This window comes from Pholis gunnellus (assembly GCF_910591455.1).
Source record: "Pholis gunnellus genome assembly, chromosome: 1".
NCBI lineage: Eukaryota > Metazoa > Chordata > Actinopteri > Perciformes > Pholidae > Pholis > Pholis gunnellus.
The window spans coordinates 20169543-20196976 of NC_136528.1; the positions used below are offsets into that span (position 1 = coordinate 20169543).

At 43.4% G+C, this 27434-nt stretch overlaps 1 protein-coding gene across 1 annotated transcript; it reads left to right on the top strand.

Annotated features, from left to right (window-relative positions):
• Nucleotides 1–27434, top strand: phlpp2 (PH domain and leucine rich repeat protein phosphatase 2). Its single transcript, XM_079164842.1, has 18 exons — nucleotides 1–284; nucleotides 4333–4466; nucleotides 12101–12291; nucleotides 13243–13368; nucleotides 16697–16851; nucleotides 18304–18450; nucleotides 19274–19504; nucleotides 20601–20803; nucleotides 20959–21019; nucleotides 21796–21891; nucleotides 22526–22681; nucleotides 23941–24141; nucleotides 24228–24390; nucleotides 24482–24612; nucleotides 24750–24863; nucleotides 25470–25664; nucleotides 25780–26011; nucleotides 26109–27434. The coding sequence occupies exons 1-18, from the start codon at nucleotides 10–12 to the stop codon at nucleotides 27393–27395; spliced, it is 4098 nt and encodes a 1365-aa protein (XP_079020968.1). The 5' UTR covers nucleotides 1–9; the 3' UTR covers nucleotides 27396–27434.

Sequence of the window (27434 nt, forward strand, 5' to 3'; positions counted from 1 at the left end):
CAGCGCAACATGAAGCGGAATGGGAGTCGTGGCTGTGTGACGAGAAAGACCAGATTTGGATCAAGAGAGCGGGACTGGCTGAAGGGGGACGCCCAGCGGGGCTGTGTGTGTCTGTATGGGGGGACAGTGGACCCCCAGCCGCCTGCCTCTGGTCCACAGGCCTCCTCCACCCCTCAGACAGACCTGCAGTTGGTGCTCTGCTCCACCAGTACCACAGTGGAGGAACTGTGTGCTCAGAGGGACGGACAGGGACTCTATGTTCAGCTGCATGGCGACTTAGTCAGGTAAAATACACACTAAGTTAAGTCGTCAAAGTAAAGTTGTACTTCATCATTTCAGCTATTTGGCAAACATATCCTAAAAAGTTAGAATAGCTGCCCAGGGATCAACTGTAGTTTGAAGGCTTGTGCTGTCCTTGGTCCATGCATCCAACATCTGCAGTCCTTCACCAGCGTCTTCATTGGATCTATTCAATACAGTGCTGCTGTGCACTCTGAAGCATCTGAGTGCTCACAGCTTAATGCATAATCATGTACTAACGTGGAAATGGGGAAGAAATAAGAAATACAAACTGACTTGAAGCATAAAAAGACGCTTTGGGTTGCACTTGAATATAGTGCAAGTGAAACATGAGATGTTGTACAACTGGTTTAGACAGCTGCTAAAGTAATAATGGAAGCACATCTCTTCCATCGGATCCACAAAAACAGAGCTTAAATTGGTATAATGACATCCAGTAACATCCAAAAAAAATAGCAATTTAGAAGCAATGTCAATTTAAGTAAATGTCCACATCTCGTCCTTGTTTATATAATATAAAGAAACTACACCAGGCCTGGGCTGTTGCTTGATATCCCGCCCATGAAAACCCTAAACAGAATGTCACCTTAATTAAGCTTGACTTAAAGCAAAGACGGTAAACACAGCACTGAGGACCCGCTGCAGTTCCTCCAACATCCCATACTCCCACAGCACCTCACTCAGGATACCCTCAGGGAACATGACTGTGCGCCTCTCTCGGCTACACAAGCCATATGAAGACAGAAATAGCAAATGACCCCTTGATTATCTGTGAAAGGATAAAAAGCTGGTTCCTTCCGTGACCAGGAAGGAATCTGGGCCATTCCTCCTTTCCTTGTCTAGGAAAGCCTTTGTGAAGATATTAGAAAACAGAGTCTAGAATAAGAAATAGATTAGCTATAGTTTAAATTACAATGGCGTACGCCATATTCTATGTCAGCCTTACTGTTTCTTCAGGTATTTTTTAATAATGTGGAATACTGAGACGGAGCAAAACCTTCAAATCGTACAAGACATATTGGGTACCAGCTAAATTGTGAGTAGGTGCATTTAAAGTGGAGAATTTTAAATGATACTTGTTGTATTAATGACTTGAAGATCATGCCGTGGACGTGCAGCAGATATTGTGCTGGAAACACGGCCGGTGGTTATTAATCACAAGCTGGTAGCCAATGGTGTGATCAGCTCACAGCCAATGAACAAGCCTCATTATACCTCTGCTGATTACAGATTGTGGGCATTGCCCAGTAATGCAGACTGGTAATAAATGAAGCTTGTGGATAGGCTGTGTTGGTTCAGTGTACATTCCAGCAGTACAGAACTTAAATTGCAGTCTGTCCAGGTGGGATTACATTTAATATTAAAGTCTTCATCATTTAACAAAAGGGTATTGGTGACTTAAGAAAACTTTTCTGTTTATGTTGAGGAAAAATCCATTCCTACAGACGGACAGCACACACACGGTAAAGACAAGTCAAGATTTCATTTAATGTGTTTCATTAAAAGTGCATATATCCATAGAAAATACATTTAGTTTGACTTTTAAGGGGCTTCTAAACCTACAAATGTCTCTCCTTTTTTATAAACTCTATAGATAAATGTTCTATGTGTAATAGTTCTTATTACTGTGACTGATAATAGATGTGTAAACGAACATCTGAAACATGCAAAGCAGTTGGCAGCACTGACACAAGCACTGAAGAGAGGTTTGTTAGTAAGGACATGATGGGAGGAATGGGAGCTTTTTTTAGTGATTTTCTTTTTATAGCTTGTAGTAATGTGCGGCTTACAGGAAGACATGGTCATGATTTTTTGCTGCTTGGGGAACGTTGTATTTTGAGTGGAACAAACTCCCTTTTAAGATAAATTTACTGAGACAATGGAGTTGATTGAGGACATTCATCCTTCCATTCATCCGTTTCATTTGAGCCACTCTTGGTCAAGGTCACAGTGCCAACAAGGTGAGCAGAGCTGTCCGGTGTTATTTTTCCCAGCAACAGGCTCTTCCTTGGGGATCCTTAAGTGGTCCCATGACAGATGATATATGTAATCCCTCCGACGTGTTCTGGGTATGCCCGGGGTTTCCTCCCAGTTTGTCATGGCCAGAACACTCCCAAAGGGAGGCTCCCAGACATCTCAACTGACTCCTCTCAGGGGAGTTAACGGCTTGATACCATGGGCCTCCCAAATCACTGAGCTCGTCACTCTGAAATGTAAAGTGAGGCCAGCCGTCCTGCAGGGGAATCTCATCTCATCTGCTTGTATCTACAATCTGCATGGTGAGGGCCCAGACCAATTGCTATTCAAGAACACCCCTGAGATTGGTCTGGAAGTGCAGAGAGAACCTCTGCATGAGTCAGGTTGGATGACCCCTCTAAGCACAGCCCAAATAAGTGATGCAGGGCCACTATCTTGTGGGCTCACCACTGACACGGTGACGAGTAGAGGCTGGCTGAAAGGCCTGTTGGCCAAGAGGAGGGGATGGAAAAGATTAGGCATTGGGACCGTGTTCAATAGAAAACCGCTGATGAGGAATATTGTCATGTATTTGCTTTGAGTTCAAAACTTTGACCGGCATTAACTGCAAGATTTTGGTTGTATATGAAAACAAATGTTAGTCACAAAGCAATATATATTCTTTATGAAAATCTTAACATTACACACAGGCTTGGCTTGACTGTAACGGCCATTTAGAAACCCATGTCTACCCACAAAAATTGTGTTTTGCATTGTTAATAGTAAGCTTTGCTACATTATGGTCTGATTATTGATTTTCACAGGACCTATCGGTCAATACAGTACAAGGGCAGCAGCTAGTTAATAGGTTTAAACAGTTGGGAATGTTCCTTTTCCTCTGATTCTTTTGCAAACAACAACCACCTTTTCTCAGCACTCTGCCTCTATGGTAAGGAACTGAAACCTTGCTAAATGATCTGTGATTGCTGAGGCATCACATCTCATGCCAGCAAGTCAGATATAAAACATACCCTGATAAAATCCACACATCCTACACACCTACATTTTCAGATATTTTGGCTGATTAGACCTCTACTCAGGTTGATGTTGAGTGGAGCCATGCTGGGAATTACAAGCACAAACTAACATCCCAGAGAGGTTTAATTCAGTAAAACATGTGTATGGATAGACCATTGTTTCTGTAAACCCCAGCTCTCTTCTTCTTCTCTCGGTATGTCCCAAGTAAATCGAGGGACACATTTCCATAGTTTGCTGCAAAATGTACCTTCCACCCTGAGGACAGATTAACCCACTGCATTTGACATGATTGAACAGCTTCTTGCTGCATTTCCCAAGATTGGAGGATTTGTGAATAAATGAGGCATATCTAAGTGTATGCGTCAGTGTAAATGGTCAATAGGGACTGTCGGTCGTCCTCCTCGCTGACCTACTGCAAGCTGCGTAAATCCTGCATTAACGTTTTAAAGTGTTGCTGCCACAGCTGTCTGAAATAAAATAACATGATTCTGCAAGTCATATAGTGCACATCGTGCTTGCAAGACTTTCATCATGCAGCCAGACAGTAAGCATTTATGTGAAAGGCTGCTTGAATCAGGCTGTGGGTACCGGATTTCAGGGTTGACATTGATCCTGTTAGAAATCAGCGGGGAGAGTCCTTAAAGCGATAGTGGACCGAGATGATTTCCTCAGTTTAAGTCAAATGCACAGTTAGAGGTAAAAAGGACCGTGATTCAGTCGCTGGCAGTGGTGCCTTCAACTTGGCCAGATCATCTGCCATTGAAGCTATTGAAATGTGTGCTGTGATATGCTGCAAACTTACACCTTTGGACGATGCACCTCCTGAACGCTCCGAAAGTTTTCTCTCTCTGGACTTTCCTGCTATCTCATTCAAAATTGGTCTGCTGTTTTTAACGAGGATAAAGAATTGATTTCGCCTTAACTTTGATGTTAACGCTTCAGTGTATGTATCCCCCTTATACTGAGTGAAGGGAAATGGTGGTAACTACTTTTTGGCGGGCATCATTATACCACCTCTCCTTTTCTGTTGTCCTGTAGGCGGCTGGACCCCTGTGAGCGCCCGCTCCAGATGCTGTATGACTACCTGGCAGCATTGGGCTACGCAGAGCCTGTACGAGTGCAGCAGGAAGCAGCCAACTCAGACCTTAGCTGTTTGATCCGTTTCTACAGTGGTGAGTACTGACCCACAGGGGCCATCATCCCCAATCTTCACTGTAATCTGCTGCTGCTCAGTGGGATCTAGCAGGAGGAAAACTGACCAAAGGGCCTAAAAACAATCCACAGCAGATCAAAACGTTTTTTTTATCACATCCTCTTTTTATCTTGTGTCTGTGTGTGTGTGTACACGAATGTGTGTGTGTGTGTGTGTGTGTGTGTGTGTGTGTGTGTGTGTGTGTGTGTGTGTGTGTGTGCTTTCAGCAAGGACAAAGTGTAGCCAGTTGTTGTTTGAGGCTCCTTGAGAGTGATGCCTTTCTGAAGCTGTCTCTAGTATCCAATATAGCCTGGGATGACAGAAACGCACACCAATCATGGCCTCATGATAAGTGCCTGATCATCCTTCATCCTGTGGTAATTCTCCATCCCCATGTGGGCTGCTTTTCACCTGATGCTGTCAGCACGCTCCCATGACCCCAGGATCAGAGTGACTAAGTATCCCTGTGTCAGTGTGATATATTAATGCAGTAACAGAATGGATGGGACTCTTTGGGTCTTAATACAGCTCACGTCTCTAGATTGGTCTAATGAAACTCCTACAGTTGCAGCAATGACGGGATTTGCCATTAAGGGAGAATGGTGAACGATGTTCTGTGATGTGTTTTCACTTGATAATTTCTGATGAGTCATTGGAACTCCTTATGTTTGGGGTTTGAACTCCTCACATGCGGCTGTGCCAGAGAATACAGCGAGCAAACCACAGCGTCTAAAGAGCTCACATGTTAGTCCTCCCGCATAAAGTACACAACCCTCCCCACACTGAAATGTGGTGCTGCCACTCTGAATAAGAATACAAGCTAAACACAAATCTCAACCGCTTTCTATTCTGAAACTCTCTGGTTGGCTGATTCATGGGGAGACTGCGGAGACATGGCAAATATTTTAGGGGATAACATGCAAACTCCACACAGAAAGACCCCATAATATGTTTGATAGAATTCTGAGGGTTCTGAGACATGTTTGATTCTTGGAAAGTGTACAATTTGAATCTTGGACTTCTTTGTAGAATAAGATACTTTGGCGTCCTTTGTCTCTTATAAACACACCATTCAGTCTTGATGATCATCACTTGGGTAAGAAGCAGTAGTGTTGTGTTTTTCTGACTTAAGCTAGCCTCTGTAGAATGAATACAACTTTCTCTTTATGTCTGCCTGTCAATACAACTGATGTTTGTTTGTTTAGCCGTCAGCTCTTAAGCTCACTGTGGCCTCAGTCTTATTCCTAGTCCCTATTTGTCCAATTGAAGCTTTACTGTTGTTTGCCTCTTGCCAACATGAGAACTGGTCGGATCTTGGCTACTATCTGTAGTCAGGCCACATTGGTCAGCGTGTAGCCAGGCCCCTTGGAGACTTCCTGCCTCCCTTTGTCAACTCATGGGAAAAGAGGACCAGAGACCAGGCACGAGTGGTACTTTGGCACTCTTGATGCGCTGCCAAGGCTGAGGGCACAACTTCGTTTTGGCCATTTTCTGCTCTTAGAACTGGGGGAGGTGGTGAGAAGTACTGTTTTGGAGTATAACTTGCAGCTTGTTGTGGTTGTGCTGAATTAGTGTGTTGTGTGCTGGTGTTCAGGAGCTTTCCAGTCATACAGCTTCACCAGTAGATCTCAGTTCCTGGCTGGCACAAGGTCACGCTGGTTTTTCATTCCCACCCACAGTGGTATTGTAGGTGGGCTGCGATGCATTGTTGAAACACACAACAACTGCCTTGTTCTGAGATCCCTCTCCCAGGTGCTTGCTTGTCTCTCGGCTGTTGTCAGGGGTAATGATCTGACTCAGCAGATGAGGCAAACAGTGGTCCATCAGTAAAGACTACAGCCGCTACAGAACTACCTGATGTGGTGCACTGCATGTGTCAGCTCTGCACGCTTGTCTGTTTCACGGCCTTATTTTCTCTTAAGCCACAAGTGTTTCAAAGGGCAATGCAGCAGGTAATTTATTAAACTACACTGTCCTCTTATTTTTTTAGGAAACTAATCTCGAACCTTCTTCCAACCTCCTGCTCCCCCCGCCCCTCCCCCCCCACACACACACCCGACTGTGGTGCACAGATGAGATGAAAACAAACATGGACAGGGGAGTAAATATTTCCAAATGCTGACTTAATAAAAAACCCTCCCAGTGAAAACAAGTGCAGAGACCTGCGGGCCAGTGGTTGTCTGTGTCGGCCCATGCAGCTGCAGCACAGCCTAGGCCGGCTGTAAACTCCACTGATCCCGGTTCCGCCTCTGCCTGGGTGATCTCTGTCTTACATCTTTGAGATTAGAGACCTGAAGCTGTTGTGCAAAGTACACGTCAAGCCCACTGTCAGTGTCGGAGCAGAAGGAAATAAGTCATCCGTGAGCAGTGTGAACTCACATTATCACTTACTGATTTTGCTGGTGCTGATTTACTAATGCAAATTAAACCTAAATGAAGACTGTGGATATCCTAAACTGTGATGACATGGACAGTGAACCTATGTCTAACTCTGAGGTTTAGTGGTTCATCACTGAGTCGTAATAATTGTGTCCTGGAGGAGAGGCTATAATCACAGTGGATAGACAATCAAAGGTGCTTCTTCATTTTATGGTATAAAGGCAGAAAGAATTGGTTTACAGGGCCAGAAAGTGGAGAAGCAGTCAGAATGAGACTTAAGAGAAAAGTGAAACTCTGTTCAGATCCGGGTTCACACAAAATTGCCCCCGAGCAACAGAGCTCTGCGAAAGGCAGGCTCTCTGCTGTTTCCTGACAGCTCCTCATAACATGCTGTTTCTGTGATGGAGCTCGGTTTCTCCCGAGGATTTCCTCTTTATCATTTGAAACTGGCAGACTGTCTCTCATCCAAGACTCGTGGTTAGTTTCCAAATGGCTTACTCCCACTGAAAAGTATCCACTATTTTAATGGTCATCTGCATTCAGAAGCAGTGTTCAGCGGTGCGTCTCCTATCTGTGTCGTTCACAGTGTTGACTTGCCATATTTGATATCAGAATTTGAATTTCTTGCACAAAGTTTAAACAAGAGGTTTTTCTTGAGGTAAACACAGACCACCAACAGCGGGCATCTGGGTGGTGGGTTGAATTTGAATTTGCTGCCAAAAAGAGCTTGCTGTTCTGAGTCAAATGAGACTGTGTTTCCGCCTCCACTGACCCCCTACTGAATGCTAAAGCAATCTATGCAATCTTGAGCGAGACAGAAAACCTGTGGGATACAGGGAGTATTGTGTTCGACTGAGTGCTCCACAGTTGCCCTGCAATCATGTGATTAAAACGGTTTCAAAAACACCCACCAGAACAAGATCAGGAGCTACAAACTGAAAGACATGAAAATTGGCATTTGTGTTTGACAATAAAATAGAAAAGATGGCCACTTTATCTGTTTTGGGGTAAATTTCCTTATCCCTCCTTCAATGATTAATCCTTTTTTAATTATATTTATTTAGCCTTAAGAGGTTTACAGGAGAGCGGATATTTTGACTGAAGTCAGTGTTCTTCTTTTTTCCAACTTCTTTTTTCTTGGTGTGCTGACAAACATTATGTATGCTGGCATCCAGTTAATCAACAGCTGTTCTGAATTATACATTGCTACTCCTGTAGATATATTTGAAGACAATTTTCTAAGATAAACTCATAATTTAGAGGATGGAATCATCAAATATTTGGCATTTTTGCTTGAAAAACAACTGAAGCTATTTTCTTTGATTAAGTTATTAATAATATATTTTTGAATCCTTAATGGTACATGTAATATTATTAATATAGCAGTTCATAGTTATAGGAATAGATTCGATAAAGCCCAGTTTTATTCCTTTGCAAGGAGCTATTTTGCCAAATGGCTTCAGTTTGACATATTCCTTTCTAGCCGTCCACCCAGTTCTAGTTCCTCAGTTCACTTCCTCTCATATTTTTCATCATCACATCACATCCTATCTTATACCTGTCACATTCCTTTCCTCTGCCACCTCTCTCTTCCCTCATATCCCTCTTCACATCTGTTTCTCTGTCCATTTATATTCTTTAGTGACAAGTGAGCAGAGTCTGACCCGTCGTGACCTTGTTGTCGTGAGATGTCACTGAGTTTGCCGGCAAGTGAAGGCTGCAGCCACACTCGAGATGAACAGAGGAGGGACAAGAAGTCGTAAAGTCGACTCCCTGATCTGTCACTTGTCACGCCGTCCCCGTGGTTCGGCAGCCCCTCCGAGGAGGCCGCTTGACCCGCTGATGATTAGTTTAGTGGAGGCCGCGCGGCGTCTCTGTGGCCCTGCACCTCCATACTCCCCGAGCTCGGACAGAAACATCCTGCAACAGAAAACAGTGTTACGCAACATCTGCGACAATGTCACCGAACCCCTCTTGAGCCACTAGGAATGGTCAACAATATTCGTCATCGTTGGGAGGAGATTGATTTGGCTGACATCATGGAGGTTTACCAACTCAGATTGGACTTTGATTTTGTGAACAACCTGTTTCCCCAGCAACTAATAGCCCCACAGACCTTGAGGGATCGCGTGTGTGTTTGTTTTAAAAGTTGGCTCTTTATGGCCAGAACTTGATGTTGCGTAAATAGGCCAATGATTTTCAGATGGGTGGTTGTATTGACATGAAAGTTCAAAAGCAGTTTGTTGTGAATGCATGGATGCCTGCACGCTCATACCGTAAAACTGAAGTGTGTATTTTTTGTATGCATATTGTGTGAGTATTTCTCACCCATAGCTTTAACAGAAAACTGATTTAATAGAGGTAATATTTCATTTATTTAAGATTTTGTTGGTCTTCTTGACTTCAAAATATGAAAATGTATACACCGGAAGAGCAAGCGCCAACATTTTAGCTTTATAAATGTCTCAAATGACCAATTGATTATCGAAATAGCCGCAGATACGTTTTCTGTCGATCGATTGAACTCGCTGATCTTTTCAGCGCTGCACAGAAGCACTTGATGTTCTGCCTCCTATCAGTATTTCTCAGATGACCTGTTTCATACAAATCCCTGAAAATGTAGTGTGATTTTAAAGAAAGATGAAAGTACAGGAGATTATAGTTGGTGGATATTACTTGTGTTAAAATGGAGGGACATGTTGAAGTCTTCAACCGAACCACTTCTCGCTGGTTTTAGGGTAGTTTAGGATTTCTTTCTTGCACTATGGATGTTCAGAGCATTGATAAGCTTGACCAGACTGTGCGTTACATTCTGCAGGTACTGCTCCACTGACAGCACAACACAGCTAAGTGCTGTGTTGTGCTCGTCTCTGGTGATATACTGTGAAGCCAGTGAGAGCATCTTGTCCACCTGTGTCAGTTCGTAGCGAGTGGGTGCGTGATGATGACTTTATTGATGTGTGCACCGCAGTGGGTGAGTGTTTTGCTTAATTACTTGTTTAAATGAATATGTTATTCTTAGTTTATTCTAACTTACTCTCTCCTTGGTCAGCTGTATTCCGTAAATCTTTGATGTTACAAATACAAATCACAAATACTCTCATGAAGGCCGTGATTACTTTTTTGGTATTTGACACACAGATAAGGGATGTGTGTGTGGATTCCTGGCATGGATTCAAGCTTCAGTTCATAGTAATTCCTTGTCTCCATACTTTATCATGTTTCTGTAGTCCTGGGTATTGTTTGAAATGTTTTCGGTACCAAGATCAAAATCATTTTTGATGTCTTTCTTGAAAGAGTATAAACACTTCTTCCAACAAATCATTCCAGCGTAAAGAACAGTAAGAATCTTAAAATTTCAATGCTGACTTCCAACATTGTGTGTTACAGACACATTACGGTCCGTGCCAAAAAAGTGTTCAATATCGAGCTCCATGTCCAGATGTTTTCCCCCTTACACGTAGGTCCATACTACCCGTCACTGACGCTGTGAGGGTTTGTGTCTCTAATTTTCCTTTTGAGTGAGGGGACGCCCGAGGATCAGTCAGTGCTATTGATCTGCCAGCCAGCCAATTTGTTGTCCGAAGCACTTGGCTTGTTCATTACCGGTTTCCCTGGCGAAGAAAAACATGAGCAGCCTTTCATTTCGTTTGGATGCCCCCGTGAAGTGAAAGGGAAGGTGGAGAGAGGAAGAGCAAGTCTGACAGACCGAGGGAGAGAGAGCAGGTTGCCAATGAGAGCCTCTGAGTGGGAGGCAGCATAAGTTGGTTTGAGGAAAATTTAACAACAGAGGACACAAGGCTGAGGCAGTGTCTCCTCTGTGCTTATTTGACCTGCCATTAACCTGAATGTACTTGAAGTCTGGCAGAGACAACAGCACTGCTGTCTGATGTGTCCTCCAGCATCGGCCAGCTAAAGCTGCCTGCTGTGCAAGTTGGCATAATTGAATTGAAACGAGTGAAATTTAATGTGACAAAACCCTGACTCATTCATCAATATGACAAGCTGCTGCTGCTTGCATAGAGTGAGAGAGAGAGAGAGAGAGAAAGGAGGAAGAGATAGATACATTATTCATGCTACATTTACAGGACACCTTGACAATTTAGCTGCACCTAAGGGCTGATGTTTTGACTGGTGTGTTGATTTCACACATCCAAGTTTGATCTATAAAGAGAGGGAGGACAATTTATTTTTTGAAAGAGGAAAAAGAGAAGAACGTTGATCCTTAATTGCAGGGATCAATTAAGATACTATTGGGTAGAGTTCTGCACTGGCCTTAAACTAAGAAGATCTTTAATTTAGGCGCTATGGCTTGGACTTCTGTTTAGGTCTAAAAGTGACACCATACCAACGTCTTCAAGATCCAACCTGACCAAAACTGACTGGTACTGCCAAACTAGACCTTTCACAGAGCTGAATTCTCGCGATGTCACCAATTCAAGCGACAATCGCGGGATCACATATCACATGAACATCGATCTTGTCAGACAGATCTTGCATTTGTGTCCGGTAAGCAAGAGCACGGACCAATCAGCCTCCTGTAAGTAACTACGGGCAGCTATGGGCGTGGCTTAGGTGTGCGTGGGACAACACGGAGAGGAAACTGTTCGTTCTAAACAGTTCTAAACATCAAAGTGCACACAGTTTCCCACGACAGCTTCTCAGATTGTTCTGTATAACAAACCGTCTGCCGGGTCCGGTGAATGAACCTAACCCTTTGTTAGCATTGTGTGTCTACTTATAACACATGTCAAGCATGAACACAGAATCAATCTTTAGAAAATTAGAATAGTACCAAACCTAACTCGTATCTCATAGTTCCCAACAAAGGTTTTGCGTTGGGTCCAGTCACAGCAGAACTCTTCTCTGTCTTTAGTGGACTTTAATGGAGAAACGTTCTTCCCCTTACTTACTACATCAAACTTATTATCATGCAGTGATATCCAGCTGTACAGTAGATGAGATAATAGGGCAGTGTCCATCCTAAATGCTGACGATAGATCAGTTCCTGGAATTATTAAGCTAAGCAGATGACTAATACATAGGTGATGTCATACTGACCTGTGAGTATCTATATGACTTCATTTTCTGGAAGCGTTCATCCTATGGGTAACTGCAGAACATTTGCTATTAATTTGATGAATTTGTTTCTCACAGGAGGCTCGGGGGTTCTTGTGTGTTGGATCGATGTCTGTGGATCTACACTAACCTCTGTGTGTGGGCTTTTCCCTTCAGAGCGTCCAGTGAATGCAGACCAGCAGGAGCGGACCCTGCTGAAAGGCGTGTTCAGCGTCAGGAAGGGCAAGTCGCAGCTGCACAAGTGGGCAGAGCGGCAGGTCATCCTCTGTGGCACCTGTCTAATTGTGGCCTCCGTCAAAGACAGCCTGACCGGGAAGATGCACATCCTGCCCCTGGTGGGGGGAAAGGTGAGAGTTCAGTGTTTCGAGATCAGATAACCTGAAGTGGTGTTAACCTTTCACTGTGCCTGGGTCGAGCCCACACTCCCGGCTAATTGTAGATACTAGTGATGCACAGGTCAGTCTTTATTATCTGCACCCACCCGAGCCGTTATGAGAGCCAATTTGCACCGCCCAACCTACAAAAATATTAGTGTCTGAGATCTGAGACGAGGACAGAGACAAGCGGACTTGAGCGCTGCAGTCTTGCAATGTGTGTGTTTGAGAGAGAGTCAAAGAGAAGGTGGACTATTGCACTTCAATGTTTCTGTAAATTATTTACTTACTCACGGCGCTGCTTTTGTCACTTTTTTGACCCACTTGCCTGAACCTGTGATATTTCATAGTAAGCTTGTTATGACGATATGCAACCCACCATAAAATGCTTTAAAATCTCTAAAAATCCCCAAAGCAGGGCCACCCGATAGCTTGCTAAGGCCTACATGCTATGTAGCTGCAACTGTTCTAATCTGTGTTCAGACAGGGACCTTAACCCTGACCCTCCCCCTATTTCCTCTCACTTTGTAACAACTGTTAAACGAGGGCGACATTTTTACTGAACAGTGAAATTATAATGGAAAAAAAGATGCAGCTTACATTTCTGTGCTGATGTGATATCTAGAGGTAAACCTCAGCTGTGCAGTCACAATCAAACAGTTGTGAAGCGGTCACCATTGTCCTCTCTCTTTCCAGCTCACACAGTTGAAGTGAACCGGTTTTGTCTTTTAGCAAATCTAGTTGACACATCATTGAAGAACAGTAAGATGGACCCTGACTGATATTAGTTAAGATTACTGAAAATGTAGATATTGTTTGAGCAATATCATTGCAGTAACGAGTATTTATAATCATCGTTTTCCGTTTGTGTTTTCTCTCCCAGTGTTCCTCCTCATCGTATCTGTGTATTGTCTTTGTATTGAGGTGGAGGAGGTGAAGCGGAGGCAGCACTGTCTGATGTTCAGCTCAGCCGGATCACAGGCCCAGACATACTTTGTCAACTTTGACACACTCGCAGACTACCAGCGATGGCAACGGCAGGCATCAAAAGTAAGCAAGAGAAAAGGGGTGTGTGTGTTACGGTGTGTGCAGGACACAAAATGTGTTGATTTGTCTCAGCATCAGTTTGTTTCCTGTTAGTTCCACTGGGGTCCTACTTAAATCAGAGATTAGATGTTGGGACTACAGTTGTTTTCTGCCTGTTGAGTTGTCCAATCAGAAACCGCCCCTCTGAGTGCGTTTGATTGGCTCTACAGAGGCAGACTCTCAGCGGTGTCTGGCATTGATTGAACAGCAGACCTCTATTCACATAGTTTATCCTGTGTTTTTTTTTTTTACATCCATCAGAGTTTTTTTCTACATAGACACTCAGCAGTAGAGATTTTTTTTTTTTATACCAGTCAATGCGGATTAGAGGATGCTGAATGACCCAAACACATTTTTGTATTTATGTTATATGCTGTGTGTCTTTCAAAGAATCTAGCCAGGTCTGCACAGCTGTTCTTCAAAAAACATGTTCTTTCTGTTCTGCCCAGCTTGCTTTGTCTCTAATATTCTAATTAATGGCTATTGTACCGCAGCTCCTTCCTGGAGCTGAACAGCCTCTGTGAGAGGCTCCACTGAGGCAGAGCCAGCATACAATTAGCCATGGAAAGAGAAAGCCAACAGAAAAAAAGAAAGAAAATCCAATTAGTTGCAGATTCACGCTAAGTCTAGGATCTCTCTCTACCATGGTGGTATGGATTACTGGGTTAGAGTAAACTGTCCGTGCACTGTATTGAGCCTGAGACTTAAACAAGAGGTTTTTATGGAGACTATTGGGATGACGGTTGATGAAGGTTTGGGCCAGTAGTTATGCTACATTACTCGAGTTGTTCATGTGTGTGTGTGTGTGTGTGTGTGTGTGTGTGTGTGTAAGCAAGTACATTTGTACTTGCAAAATGCACTTGCAGGACCGGACTGAATATTGGCGTTTAGGGATACATTACAGAGCAGCATATCAGAATTTTTGTCTTTTGCATTTGTATTTATAATTTGTGTGATTATATATTCATAGGAAGTCAGAATATATTAAATATATGGTAGAAAAGTAACATTTTAAAACTAATTATCTACTCATTTTACAGCTTATTAGCAACTGACGCAGTGTATGACAATTGAGAGGAAATCTACTTTTTAATATACTACTAACAAAATGTGTGTGATGATGACAGTCGCTACTAAAACTGAGATGGCATCAGTTGGCAAACAAGAGCTCTCAGAAATGTGTTACGTTTAGTTGTGTTCAGCTGGGCTAGTTGGACAAGTTTGTAAATCACACAAAAGCAGAGAACCCTTGTTTCTCAATTTAAAAGGAAACGATCTGATTGAATCAATGTGTAGTGACTGATCAAAGACTGACTGGACCACAGTAACTGGTAAAATGACTGGCCCACCTTTTACGCTATGGGGTTTTATTCCTTGTCTTATTCCTCAATCACATAGCTTCACAATGTTTAATTACTCTGCAAAACATCTAAAACATCAAAACTGTTTTATTTTCTCTCTACCCCTGTTTAATTCTTCTCTGTCACTCTGTGACCATCCTTCTACTCGCACATCGTTTAATTACTCTTTTAAAGAGGAGTTGTTGGTTTTTAAATGTGGCTGGCAGATGAGTAGTTTTCTGGTAGCATGTTTTGCCTTTGTCATCTCTAAAAGCGGTGACGTGATGTCACGCTCTGCTGAGCAGCAGTCCCATTTTCCGGGTTGCTGCACAGTGTGCAGCCCCGTGGTTAATGGAGGAGACTGTCGTCAGACTGGACTGGACGAGCACTGCTGGGTAGTCTACAATGAGGGAACTGTGAGACGAAGCTGTGTAACTGTACTGTAACAGTGTTAGTGTCGACAAAGATTTTAACTGTGGTAAAATAAGCACAAAATCACACATGTAGATGCATTCAAACACTACTTGACACTCACACACATTAGTTTTGCTACTTGTGAGGACTTTGTCTGTCTTTCATTCATTTTTTGAGAAACTACTCTGCCTTGGCACTGAAAGTGCAAAGAACCAAAACAATTCAATAGCACCTCAATGAAGGTAGGATTTATTAAAGGACTGTTGTATTAGACTTGTTTCAGATAGGTGTATTTAATATACTGGCAGCTCAGTGTACTGTATTATTACACATGCTTTCTAAGGTCTGACTGTAACTGCCGTATTTTAAGCAGTTGTTCTATTTCTCTCTTAATTCATGATGACTGTGTTTCTCTGGTAGATAAAGTTCACTGAAATGGAAACTGGGGCATTTTCTGTAATGTTTTGCCCAGGCAGCTGGCTGCTTGCATAATCTGAGGTGAATGTAGTTGCTTCCACTGTCCATTGTCCCAGCTCATCTAAGGTAAAAACTCTTTAAATGGAGCCTGCTGTCTGCTGTATTTGGAGTTGGAGTTCACCACAAGGTTTGAGGTGTTAGGGTGGTCGCGTCCTGATTGTGTGGATAAAATGCTCTGAGGATTGCAAGGCTACAAGAAGAAAATGAGCTTTATTGTCTTGAAATAATGAGGCTAGGAAATATACTGGTTTTCTCAATTAGATTTGTCTGGTGCTGATGTGAAATTGAGTCCAATATCGTAATGCCATCAGTACCACTTGAGGATAACTTACGAAAAAACTTTAACATTTATGTTAGCTTAAGTGCACTGCAGCAGGCAGCTCAGAAGATGTTGACAGGGCTTCAGGTGTGCTTCTGTATGAGCTACTTGTTGTGATATGGAAGATGCAATCTCTGAACCCATCGGCTATCGGCCTGATGACGGATACGCCTCTGGGGTCAAGGGGCTATATATATCTCTGGGTTTCCAGTGTAGCCAGCAGATATCCGGGCCAAGAATTCCTTTTCTGTGCGCTGCTCATTGTTTACAGTTCAATCGACAACTTCAGGTACAAGACTGAAGTTGGAGTTGAGAGACGACGTGTACAACCGGGTTGTTTCACAAGTGACCAGTTTACAAGCTCATTTTAAACCAATGAGAAGCTGAAGAATCGTCAGACGAGGTGGGTTCCCAGATAACATTTCGGCAATGTGTCCTGCCTCTTTTGCTCTCCACATGGACTATTTACCTGCATTCTACCAAAGCCTGCTCAAACGGGATTGATCAATACTACTCGGACAACAAACAGAACACAGAACGCTTCTGTTACCAAAATCTTGTCCCATTGCATGGAGATAATGGAAGATATGATGCTGACATGCCAAACATTAAATAGTAGTACTCTTTCCAAGCACTTAAAGTTTCCTATCCTAACTCTCTGTGTGTGTGTGTGTGTGTGTGTGTGTGTGTGTGTGTGTGTGTGTGTGTGTGTGTGTGTGTGTGTGTGTGTGTGTGTGTATAGGTGGTGTCTCAGACAGTCAGTCTGGTGGACCTGTCGTGCTACAGTCTGGAAGTAGTGCCTGAATATCTCTTTTACAGTCAGGATATCACCCACCTCAACCTGAGACACAACTTCATGAGCCTTCAGGGGCCTGGAGGCCTGCTCAACCTCCCCAGGTAACCACACATTCTTAACCTGTATAGTTTCATACAAACATGGGATGGAGGAGACCATTTTTAGCCGGGATCACAGCCGTGCAGCAGAATGTGTCTGTCGTGCAGAATATATTTCTGCTCAATTGAAAATCTCTGCTGCATTGTTTTAGCGCTATTCTGTAGTTGACCCTGTGCTCCGGCATCAGTTATTTCCCTACGTGTCATAGTTTATTTTCTTTGAGCACAGGAGATAATACTTGTGACGACAGTGATCTAAATCAGGTGCACAAGATGAGCACTTCGTTTCTCTTCGTGCGCCTTGTGCTGCCGCAGCCTTTTTGTTTGTTTTATTTAGAAAGAGGATGCGTGGATAAAAGGAAATAGTCTCTACCCTGACCAGTGACACCACTACCACTCACAGCACCTTGGGGAACAATAGGAAGGTGGAGTTAATATGGAAGATCTGGCATCGCACCACCTCATTCATCACAGCCCAGTCTCTTTGACATGTGTTGCAATGTTAACACACGCACACAGAATCTGAATCGATGCTTAGGATGTATTTCTATTTGAAACAGCCACCTGGTATCATAGGATGTGACAGCCTATTTCATGAATGAACAAACGCACATTTCAAACTATCTTCATTAAATGTAGTAGACATTGTATGACTGGTCGATCTAAATCTGGTAACATCATACACAGTAATACTAACGCACCAATAGGGTGATTTGAATACCTTTTTCAATGTGAACAATGCCCCATCTTGCCTAATGAGGCACTGACTTATTTTTCCAGCTGCTTTTAAAGCCGTCTTAATAACATCTTGCGAGCCAGAAGAACAAATAACAGCATTAAACTAACCCTAACCCAAAGTGAGCTTGAGGGGACTTAATCTACAGTTTCCAATTTCCACCACGTTCATCCAGGATGTCGAGCTTCAGCTGTTTGTTAATTAGTACCACATTATATCGTCTTTTCAATCATATTTCTTGCCGACTGCATTCGCCGGAGGCATAACGTGTAGCTCTGGAGGAATTGCTCTGAAAATGTCGACCTCCATAGCAGGTCAGCTAGCTTCTGTGTCATTGAATCCAAACTGTATTTCCACCGCTCTTTTTCGAAACATCACAGTCACCTTCTGTTACTCATATGAAAACAACAAATACAACTAACTAACTAACTTATATCCCTCTTAGTTTAAACCACAGCTTTTGGTTGCTATTTCATTGAAGAAATGCAAGCACTCTCTTTTTTTGTCTGCCCCCTTTTCTGTCGTACTGGAACAGCGCTAGATCATAGTAACGTTATGTCAGACACTGGGTGGAGAAACATCCAGGTACATCGCACTATGTTGGTGTTCAGTCACTGTTACAACACATCTGTTCACGAGATATTTGTGAAAATTAACTAGGCAGATGTCACAATGAATATGGCAAGCAAGGTCCTCCATGCTGTTTTCTCTTTCTTCAGGTTTTCTCAGCTGAAGAGTCTGAACTTGTCTCACAACCGTCTGGGTGTGTTCCCTGAATGTGTGTGTGAGATCCTCACCCTGACTGAACTCAACCTCTCCTGTAATAGTCTCCACACAGTCCCTGTGGAGATAGGAAACCTTCAAAGGTGTGTCACACATGCACATACACTAGATACATACATTGCAGTACATTAATACAATAGTTATAAAATGCCTGTACAAACAGTACACCAAGTAATGATACAAGAAGTAAATCCCAAAGACAACCACACAGTGAAATGCTGCACACATTGCAATGTAGGTCACCTTAAAAGGAGACAATACCTTTGCATAAACAAGCATGAAACAGATGATATCGTCACAAACATGCCTCATACTGGGCACAACAGGTAAGGATAATTAATTGTTTGGCAAATATACATATTTTTTTCTTAATTGTGTCCCTCTATTCTCTGTCTATCATATGTAAGCCATAACAACATTTGTGAAAGCAAAAAACTGATTTTAGGGAACATTGCAAAATGTTAAGTGGTGTGTAGGTTGATATTTTAGAGAAACGACAATGGAAACAAATTAACAAAACAGTAAACACAATGTGTTGCTCTGAAGCAGAGTGGGGTATCATCAATATTCAATCAGAAATAAGAAATCATTTATCATAACATTATTTATTCTCTGTAATATGTTCTGTTGTTCATCTGTCAACATTTGTGGTTTGCACTTGTTTGTGCACACAATGTTCTCATAAAATCTGGATTGAGGTTTTAATGGTTCCAGTGAAATGCATTACGTTAAAGTATTTTGTTATGCAATTAGATTAAGTCAAGAAAGATAAATCCGGCCGTTTTTATCCTGCCTGCCTGCTTTAATGTTGAATGCTGCTCAGTTATGCAATTGTTATTTAACACACGCAGATATTTCAACTACGCTTTGAAGTAAAACACGGCTGTTTTCTCTTCTATCCTAAAGCCTGCAGACACTGTCTTTGGATGGAAACCATCTCAGCTCGCTACCTGAAGATCTGGATGGCCTGTCCCAGCTCAACAGCCTAGGGCTGTCCTTTAACAACTTCTCTCACATCCCTGCTGTGCTGGAGAGGCTGAGTGCAGTGGACAAGCTGGCCATGGCTGGGAACAGAGTGGAGAGTCTGGAGTTGTGTACTCTGGCCAGAATGAGCCACCTGAAAAACATTGACCTCCGGTAAGAGGCCTGCCGGAGAAGAATCAGCTCTCGGCCTCTGTACTCCCTTAGTCTCTCAACTCTTCTTTCACTGTTCGGGGACCCAGTCAATTCAGTATAAATTCTTCTTTTTTTTAGTCTTCCTTTAGCATAGACAGTAAGATATATGACACAAACACTAATCTGAACCTCGACCACTCCTCTAAGTTTCACCTTATTTACAAAACATATTTTTTTAAGATACCAGGTTTGCTGAAGACAAATGTCTTCCTGCATTGCCCTGCTTCACACCTCTGAGCTGCCTAGAACAGCAGTCAATCTTATTTGTTGGCTGCTGCACAGGAACAGTCGGGGGCTAAGTATCTTGCTCAAGGGGACTTCTTTGGGAGCTTGGGAGTAAAATTGCGGTTTGGCCATGGCAGAATATATTTAATCTGTGGTGAGTTAGCAGGCTGGCAGCTCTCATAAAAGAGGAATTGTTATTTATTAACAGGATGGATGGGGTCAGGGAGAGCCTGGATCTCAGCACAGATCCTTACCTGACAGTCCTGAACTCAGAATTTTCTACTACTTTTTGTTGCCCACTTGCTTTTAAAGCTTGCTTTTTTTTTGACAAGTCTGACAAAAAAGATAATAGAAGTTGTACCTCAGTGAAAAGGGAGAGACAATAGATTGGTTCCGGTGTGTATATTTTTGTTGAAACCTGGGGGATTCATATGTCTAAAATATGTTTCATCTGTCATTTTCAAATCACATTGATTCATCTAAAAGATTATAAGACTTACTTTTTGCTCTATTATTCTGGCCAAAGTCAAAACTGCAGTGACATATACCAGACTGGAACATTTTGAGGACACATGTTTACTGCTATTATTCATTTCCATATCTGCCTCAATAGTTTTAACATTCTTCCAGTAATATATACTGATGATCTCTCACTGTGAACTAGAACACCCACTGCAGGAATACCATTGTAGTACTATTATAATTCAAGAAAGTATGACATTTCAGAGTTTCTTAACTGTATCGAGCATTTAATTGAATCTAATACTTTCTCCTCTGCTCCATTAGGAATACCCAGTGATGTGTCATCTCTTGTGCTCCTTCTTAAATGCAGATTGAATAGGCTGCACTGGGTGAAAAGTGAGAGTCTAGAGGCAGTGAGTCAGGTGACCCAGCTGGATTTACGGGACAATTGCTTAGACTCACTAGACCTGAGCTCAGTCTGCAACCTGGAGACTCTGCACTGCCAGCGCAACCAGCTGGGGACACTCACACTCAGCGGTTTCACACTGCGGATGCTTCATGCCAGCAGCAACCGTGAGTCAAACAGAGCGTCAACTAGCTGTTATTATTGCCTCTCTCTGCTGTTTGTATGTTCGGGCCCTTCTCCCTTGTGATACATTCATCTTATAAACACACATATGATCGGGCCAGATGTTTAGCTGCTGATTGCTGCTTTTATCTGCCCACAGGCCTTACAACAGTCAACATCTATCCAGTCCCTAACCAGCTGACATACATGGACCTATCACAGTGAGTTCTGGCTGGGAAGAAGAAATGTCCGTGGTCTCTGTGTTCACAGATCTTTGAAAAGAAGCTCTGATGTCTAAAAATAGTATCTTTATCTTCGTGCTCATTAATCTAGTTGTGCAAAGTGCTAAACGGAGGAAAATCAATTTCTATACAGAATTGGATAATCAATACCTAACAAAAGCAAATATTCTGTGGAATCTACCCCATGAAGCTTGTATGTATGTACAAGGCAAAGATGCTAAACAAATGGAACAAGTCCCGATAAACGTCCTTTTCAATGCTAGTTTGACTTTGCCTGTGTAGATACTTTGTCTGCCTTTCAGGCTGCATCAGTCAAATATTTGAAAATGTATGAAAGAAACACACACACCTTTGGCCTAAACACAACATTTTACTCTACTTAATTTCTGTGATGCATCTCAACCTTGCTGGCTGTAGGCCTGAGTATGCAACGTAAACCTTCCGGCATGTCAGGGGTTAAATAAGCTATCTTGTGCTTTTAAACCACCTGCCAGTGTAAGAAACATCTGCAAAATGTCCTTTTTTCTAGTCAACCTCAAGTACTGAATGCAGCCACTAACTGTTTTTATTAAAATGCAGATAGAGATCATTTGCATGCTTAAATAACCCTGGAGGATATTATGTTGGCCTCCTGTTTATCACAGTTTCAAAACGGTTTACTTATCTGTGCTAGTAAAAGCAAAATGCCAACTCTGCTCAGTTTGAGTGTTTGTGTGTGTCTTTCTATGTGTGTGACTGTGTGTGTGTTGAGACAGGAACCTTTTGGAGTACCTTCCGGACTGGGTGTGTGACTGCAGAAAAATTGAGATGCTGGATGTCACGCACAACCTCCTGTCTGAGCTTCCTTCCAGGTTACTGACCTTATTCCGTCACTAATCCACAACCTTTTATGCTGAAACTTTATCTTTAATGTTGCATAATTTGAATGTATTTAGCCTCTTGTGATAAACAGATAACTATCGTTTTCTGAATTATAAGATCATGTATCCCTTTACATATGGTCATGCTTTTTAACTGCTCACTCTTTTGCTTTTCATTTTGTCCATCTTAAGTATTTGTTATGTTTATAAGACCATGTAAAGGACGAGGCACAAATGAGAGCTGGTATCAGTCTTTTTGTGTAAGACAGTAACTGTGCCTTTTGGTTGCAACTGTAAAATATGGCCTTCCTTAAGTGCTTGCCAATCTTTCGCTGAAAACACGCAACACAGGCATTTGCATTTGAATGAGACTTCAGAAAAGCTTTTGCAAATGAGATAATATTCCTCTTCTGTAATGTTTCAGGAGAGAATAAAAAGCCGCAGAGCTTGTCTGTGCAGGCAGCCAAGCTGAATAGGTCATTGGTGGATTAGTTAGCAGCTCTAGCAGTCAAGTCTGCACCGGCAGACAATGTTCTTCAGTTTGTTGCTTTTTTGTTGGTCGTCTTTTGCTTTTTTTTCTCTTGTTCTAATCTGGCTCTCTAATGTCTCTTCTGGCCTCCAACAGACTGCTCAACAGCTTGAGTTTGAGAAAGCTGCTGGCGGGGAACAACTGTTTGCAGAGAGTGCCTGACCTACTTGACCACATCCCTCTGGAAGCCCTAGACCTCCAGCACAACAAGCTAGCCGAGCTCCCTGAGAGTCTGTTTTACAAGGCCTTAAAGTGAGTCTCTCAACCCGCTCATCTCTGCAGCTCTTTCTGTTTGCTATTTAATTCTGTCCTCAAGAATATTTATGCTATTAGTTGAGTCTAGATTAGATTAGTTTCAGCAGCTGGTTCCTCTGCTTTGAAATGTTTACCTGCAGTGTGTTCACTGTTTGGTTGAGGTCGACAGTTATTGTATCACAGCTCATTGTTTTTTGGGGGATGAAGTATAGATAGTATGCAGGGATTGTGGTGAAAATCAATGGAGCATTCCAAAACGTAACTGGAGCTTAATTTGCCCTCCTATTTCCTGTGTGGTAAATCACTTAACACCCATTAGCAGTTCAAATGCTCTAATGTACTTTACTGTCTCTAATACTGAGACGTAATGGCAGTGACTGCTTTGTGATGGATGGGTTTCCTGATATGTTGTCGAAGAGCTGCACAGCTTACAAGGGAAAGCCGTTACACTCAGGACTGATAGAAACAATATATGGCTATAGAAACTAGGTTGATAAGTAACACTTCCACAAGGCCAATGAGGTGTCAACAGCCTTGTAATGTTTGTGGGCTGCAGAGATATCACTGCACTTTAAAAATGTCTGACTGATTTGAAACAACACCGTGACAAGGTTTACTCCCTCATTTGCCCGAAGGACATGTTTTATTACTGTTCAGTATGTGATACGTTCAGACCGTGACTCAACAGCATCAATTACATGAGAAAAGGTGGAGCTTAAATTACTGTCTCTCTTGGTGCAGGTTCAACAGTATGTTAATCAATGCTCGGATTGAATTTACAGTCTGTGTTTAGAAGTATTCTCTTCAGTACGATGAGAATTCTCGCGCAAACTTGTTCAATATTAAATGCATGACAAAACAGTGGCACCGCACACCTCCTTGCTCGCCATATTCCTGAAAATATTTAGACAATGTTGAGTTTAATGTCGGTTGGCTTTGTTGCATTGCTGCAATCTGCAGGACAGTCCCTCGCATCATCTATTCATTTTCATTATCCGCGTTGCCATGGCATGCGGGAGAAGGTGCAAGACAGAATTGTTCCTGAATGTAGTGAATGTGGGAATAGTGAAAATCAATAGAGATGCCTGAAACATTATTCCAGTAATTTACCAGGAACTATGTGTGAAAAAGCTCTCTTAAAACTTTACTGATGCTTCTACTCAGGCATCTCACCTTTTTAGCATCAGCTTCTCCATACCCACTGTAAATTAGACAGGACTGGCTGTAAACTAACGTTTATTTGCCTTCTCTCACAGTCTAAAATACTTAAATGTATCAGCCAATGCCCTGGAAAGTATTCCACCCAGCAGCCCATCCGAGGAGAGCCTCAGCACACTCCAGGAGCTCTACCTGACGAGCAACAACCTGAATGAGAACTGCGGTGCTCTGTTGGTCGGACACCAGAACCTGCGGGTCCTTCACATTGCCTACAACCAGTTGCTCTCCTTCCCTGCCAGGTGGGCTGCTTTGGCTTTCATGTCAATCAGTGTTAGTGATCATTTGTGTTCTACTTGTTTAGCTCATTGGATTTGTGTGTCCTCAGTAAACTGAGTAAGCTGGAACTGCTGGAGGAGCTAAATCTGAGTGGCAACAAGCTAAAGGCTATCCCCTCCACTGTGTCCAGCTGTAAGAGACTGCATACCCTCATAGCACACTCCAACCACATTACGGTCTTCCCAGAGATCCTCAACCTACCCGAGATCAAGGTCAGACTTACTCTGGTTTTATTTGCCTGACCAGTGTGTGTATTATTATGTTCAGCCCGTGTTAGCTCATGTGTGTTTTGTACGTTTGCAGTTCGTAGATCTAAGCTGTAATGAGCTGACTGAGATCCAGCTGCCCGACTCGCTGCCTTCCACTCTGCAAGAGCTGGACCTGACAGGCAACAACAGCCTGATGCTGGAACATAAAACCCTCAACCTCTTCAGGTGAGCAATATAACCCAGACCAGTTCCTTCGTATATGTGAAGCATAAAGAATACACTAATAATATAACATAGCTGTGTGAGGAAATGTTGCATATATACATTCTACAATTCTATCTCCTATATTTATTCTTTTTTAGTCACATCACCACCCTGAAATTAGACCAGAAATCCACCACGACAGCAGGAGACACACAGAGTGCCTCCACTCCGTGGAACCACGGCTACTCTGAAATGAGCGGGCAACGGAACAAGTGAGTACTGCTTTGTGTTTCTGTGTTTTTTCTCTGTTTGTTTGCAAAAATAAAGGGCTTCATTTTCAATAACTGCTGACATCATGTATTTCAATTACAAGTGAATGAAATGACAATTACCCGTTGTGTTTTTAACTAAGTAAGACACTTGATTATTAATTCAGGGTCTGTCTTTTCTATGTCAAGTGGCCAGCTTTACTTTGTGTCTTGTGTGCTGTTAAGCACAGAATCACTCTTAGAATATCATTTTGGTGCATTGGGTGTACTGTATATCTGTCTGTTTGGATGTTGCTGTACAAGCACAGAGCAAGTGTCGACCAAGGAGTCAATAACTGAATCATTGGCATTTAAAGAGTAGCAGGTGCAGTAGGGCCTAATAAATCAATTTGATTTAATATCTGTAACAATGTTAAGTGCATCAGTGTTGCCTGGCTGCTCCTCCAGGGTCATGGCCATCACAGGGACCCACACAGCAGTGTCTTTTATCAGCTGTCACCCCTTGACCTGGAGCTGCAGCGTTGCATGCTGAAGTGTATATTTGTTTTACCTCTGTATGGGAGGCGCTGAGTCATCTGTTTGTTAATGTTGATCTATTGTTTTGGACAGGTTGTGTGTGTCCGTACTGGCTGTAGACCGGTTTGGAGACGGTGTGGAAGCATGTTATGGCATCTTTGACGGAGACCGCAATGAGGAAGTGCCTCGGCTGCTGCAGTGCACCATGGGAGATGTGCTTTGCGAGGAACTGCAGCACTCCAGTATTGACAGTGTGTATATGTGCAACACTTTCCTCACCTCACACAGGTAAGACAGATTTTTTTGTCTGATTTTGTACAAATGTACAATTGCACTCTTACTGTAGTTTTGTAGGCTGACGCCAGTGACTCAGCAACGTTGTTGTTTTTTTTGTATTGGACAGGAAACTAGGAATGGCTGGCCAGAAACTGGGAGCTTCTGCCTTGCTGTGTTATATTCACCATGAGCCTTCAGATCCAGGAGGCTACTTTAGCCTCACTGTGGCCAATGTGGGCACCTGCCAGGCAGTGTTGTGTCGGGATGGCCGACCTGTACCTCTCTCTAAGGTTTACAGCTTGGAGAACTGCACTGAGGAGATGGAGAGAGTTAAACTCAGTAAAGCCATTATTACCGAGGTAATGCACGGCTAGTGTGTGCAGCTTCATATTCAGAGGTGTATATTTTATGAGCTCTGAGCGCATCTACAATTCTAATGTCTGCTCTGTATTACAGGATAATAAAGTGAGTGGAGTGACATGCTGCTCCCGCCTGCTGGGCTGCTCATATCTGTCTCCTTGGGTGCTTCCAAAGCCCTGGGTGCACACTGAGCCTCTCTGTACCCAGGATGAGTTCTTGATCCTGGGGAATCGAGCGCTGTTTGAACGAGTCTCCTACCAGGAGGCCGTGTGCACTGTGCAGGCTGTGCGGGATCCTCGCGCTGCTGCCAAGAAGCTGTGTTCACTCGCTCAGAGTTATGGTTGCAAGGACAACATCGAGGCTGCAGTGGTATCCCTGCATATTGGGGAGGACAGCTGTACCTGTGAGCCACCTGTCTCTTCCACTGAACCACGGGGTCCCCCTCCCGTCGCTGTGCCTGTGACTGTGACCCCAGGCCCCTCTGACCTGGTCCCCCTGTCATCCAGCAGCGGTATTGTCTCCGAGGTCAACAGTGAGACATCAGCCTCAGAGGTGGGCAGCGAGGCGGGCTCCACCGCCTCAGACGAGCACCCATCCTCTGGCCCTGCGTCCCGTCCAGAGAGACGCTGTAGCCTACACCCTGCTACTACACTGTGTGGGATCATGGTGCCAGGCTCAGTTGGGGCAGGAACCCACCCAGGCCTATTCCAGCGGCAACCCTCCTGCGCTACGTTCTCAAGCAACCACTCTGACAACGGCTTGGACAGTGACGATGAAGCTCCACTTGAGGGTGTGATCTCCAATGGCAGTAAGTTGGAAGTGGAGGTTGACATTCACTGCTGTGCTTTCCAACTACGGTCAGGGGCCCCTGAGAGCCCCAAAGACCTGGACCTTGAAAAGCGAGGTTCTGATTATCCCAATGGCAAAATGCGAAGACAGAACAGCGTGGTGGTTTCTGCTACGAACGGCTGCCTTCTGGCTGTGTGTGGGAGAGAGATTGCAGACCTCAAAAAGTCTCCTTCCACATCCAGCCTGTTTGGGAAGAAACTGTCCAATGGCTCTGTGGTAGCCCCCGAGGACAGTCATAATCTCATTGAGGTGGCCCTGGAGGCTCCGAAGAAGAAATCTGGCTACTTCACTGCCCCAGCACAACAGGACCCTGAGGACCAGCTCATTGTGCCTCCTAGTCTGGAGCAGGAGGTCAGGGAGCAGCTTAGAGGCCAGAGCCCTCTAGTCTCAGGCCCCCCCTTACCATCCATACCCCCTTCCTTAAAAGACCCTGTGTGGGATCATCCACACCCACCTGTATTTGCCTCCAACCTGGTCCCAGGTCCAGGACCGGTCCCCATCCTACAGAACGAAGTCTACGATACCGCCCTCTAGAGGGGGGACACATCACAGCGTCGTACGGCTGGAATTCTG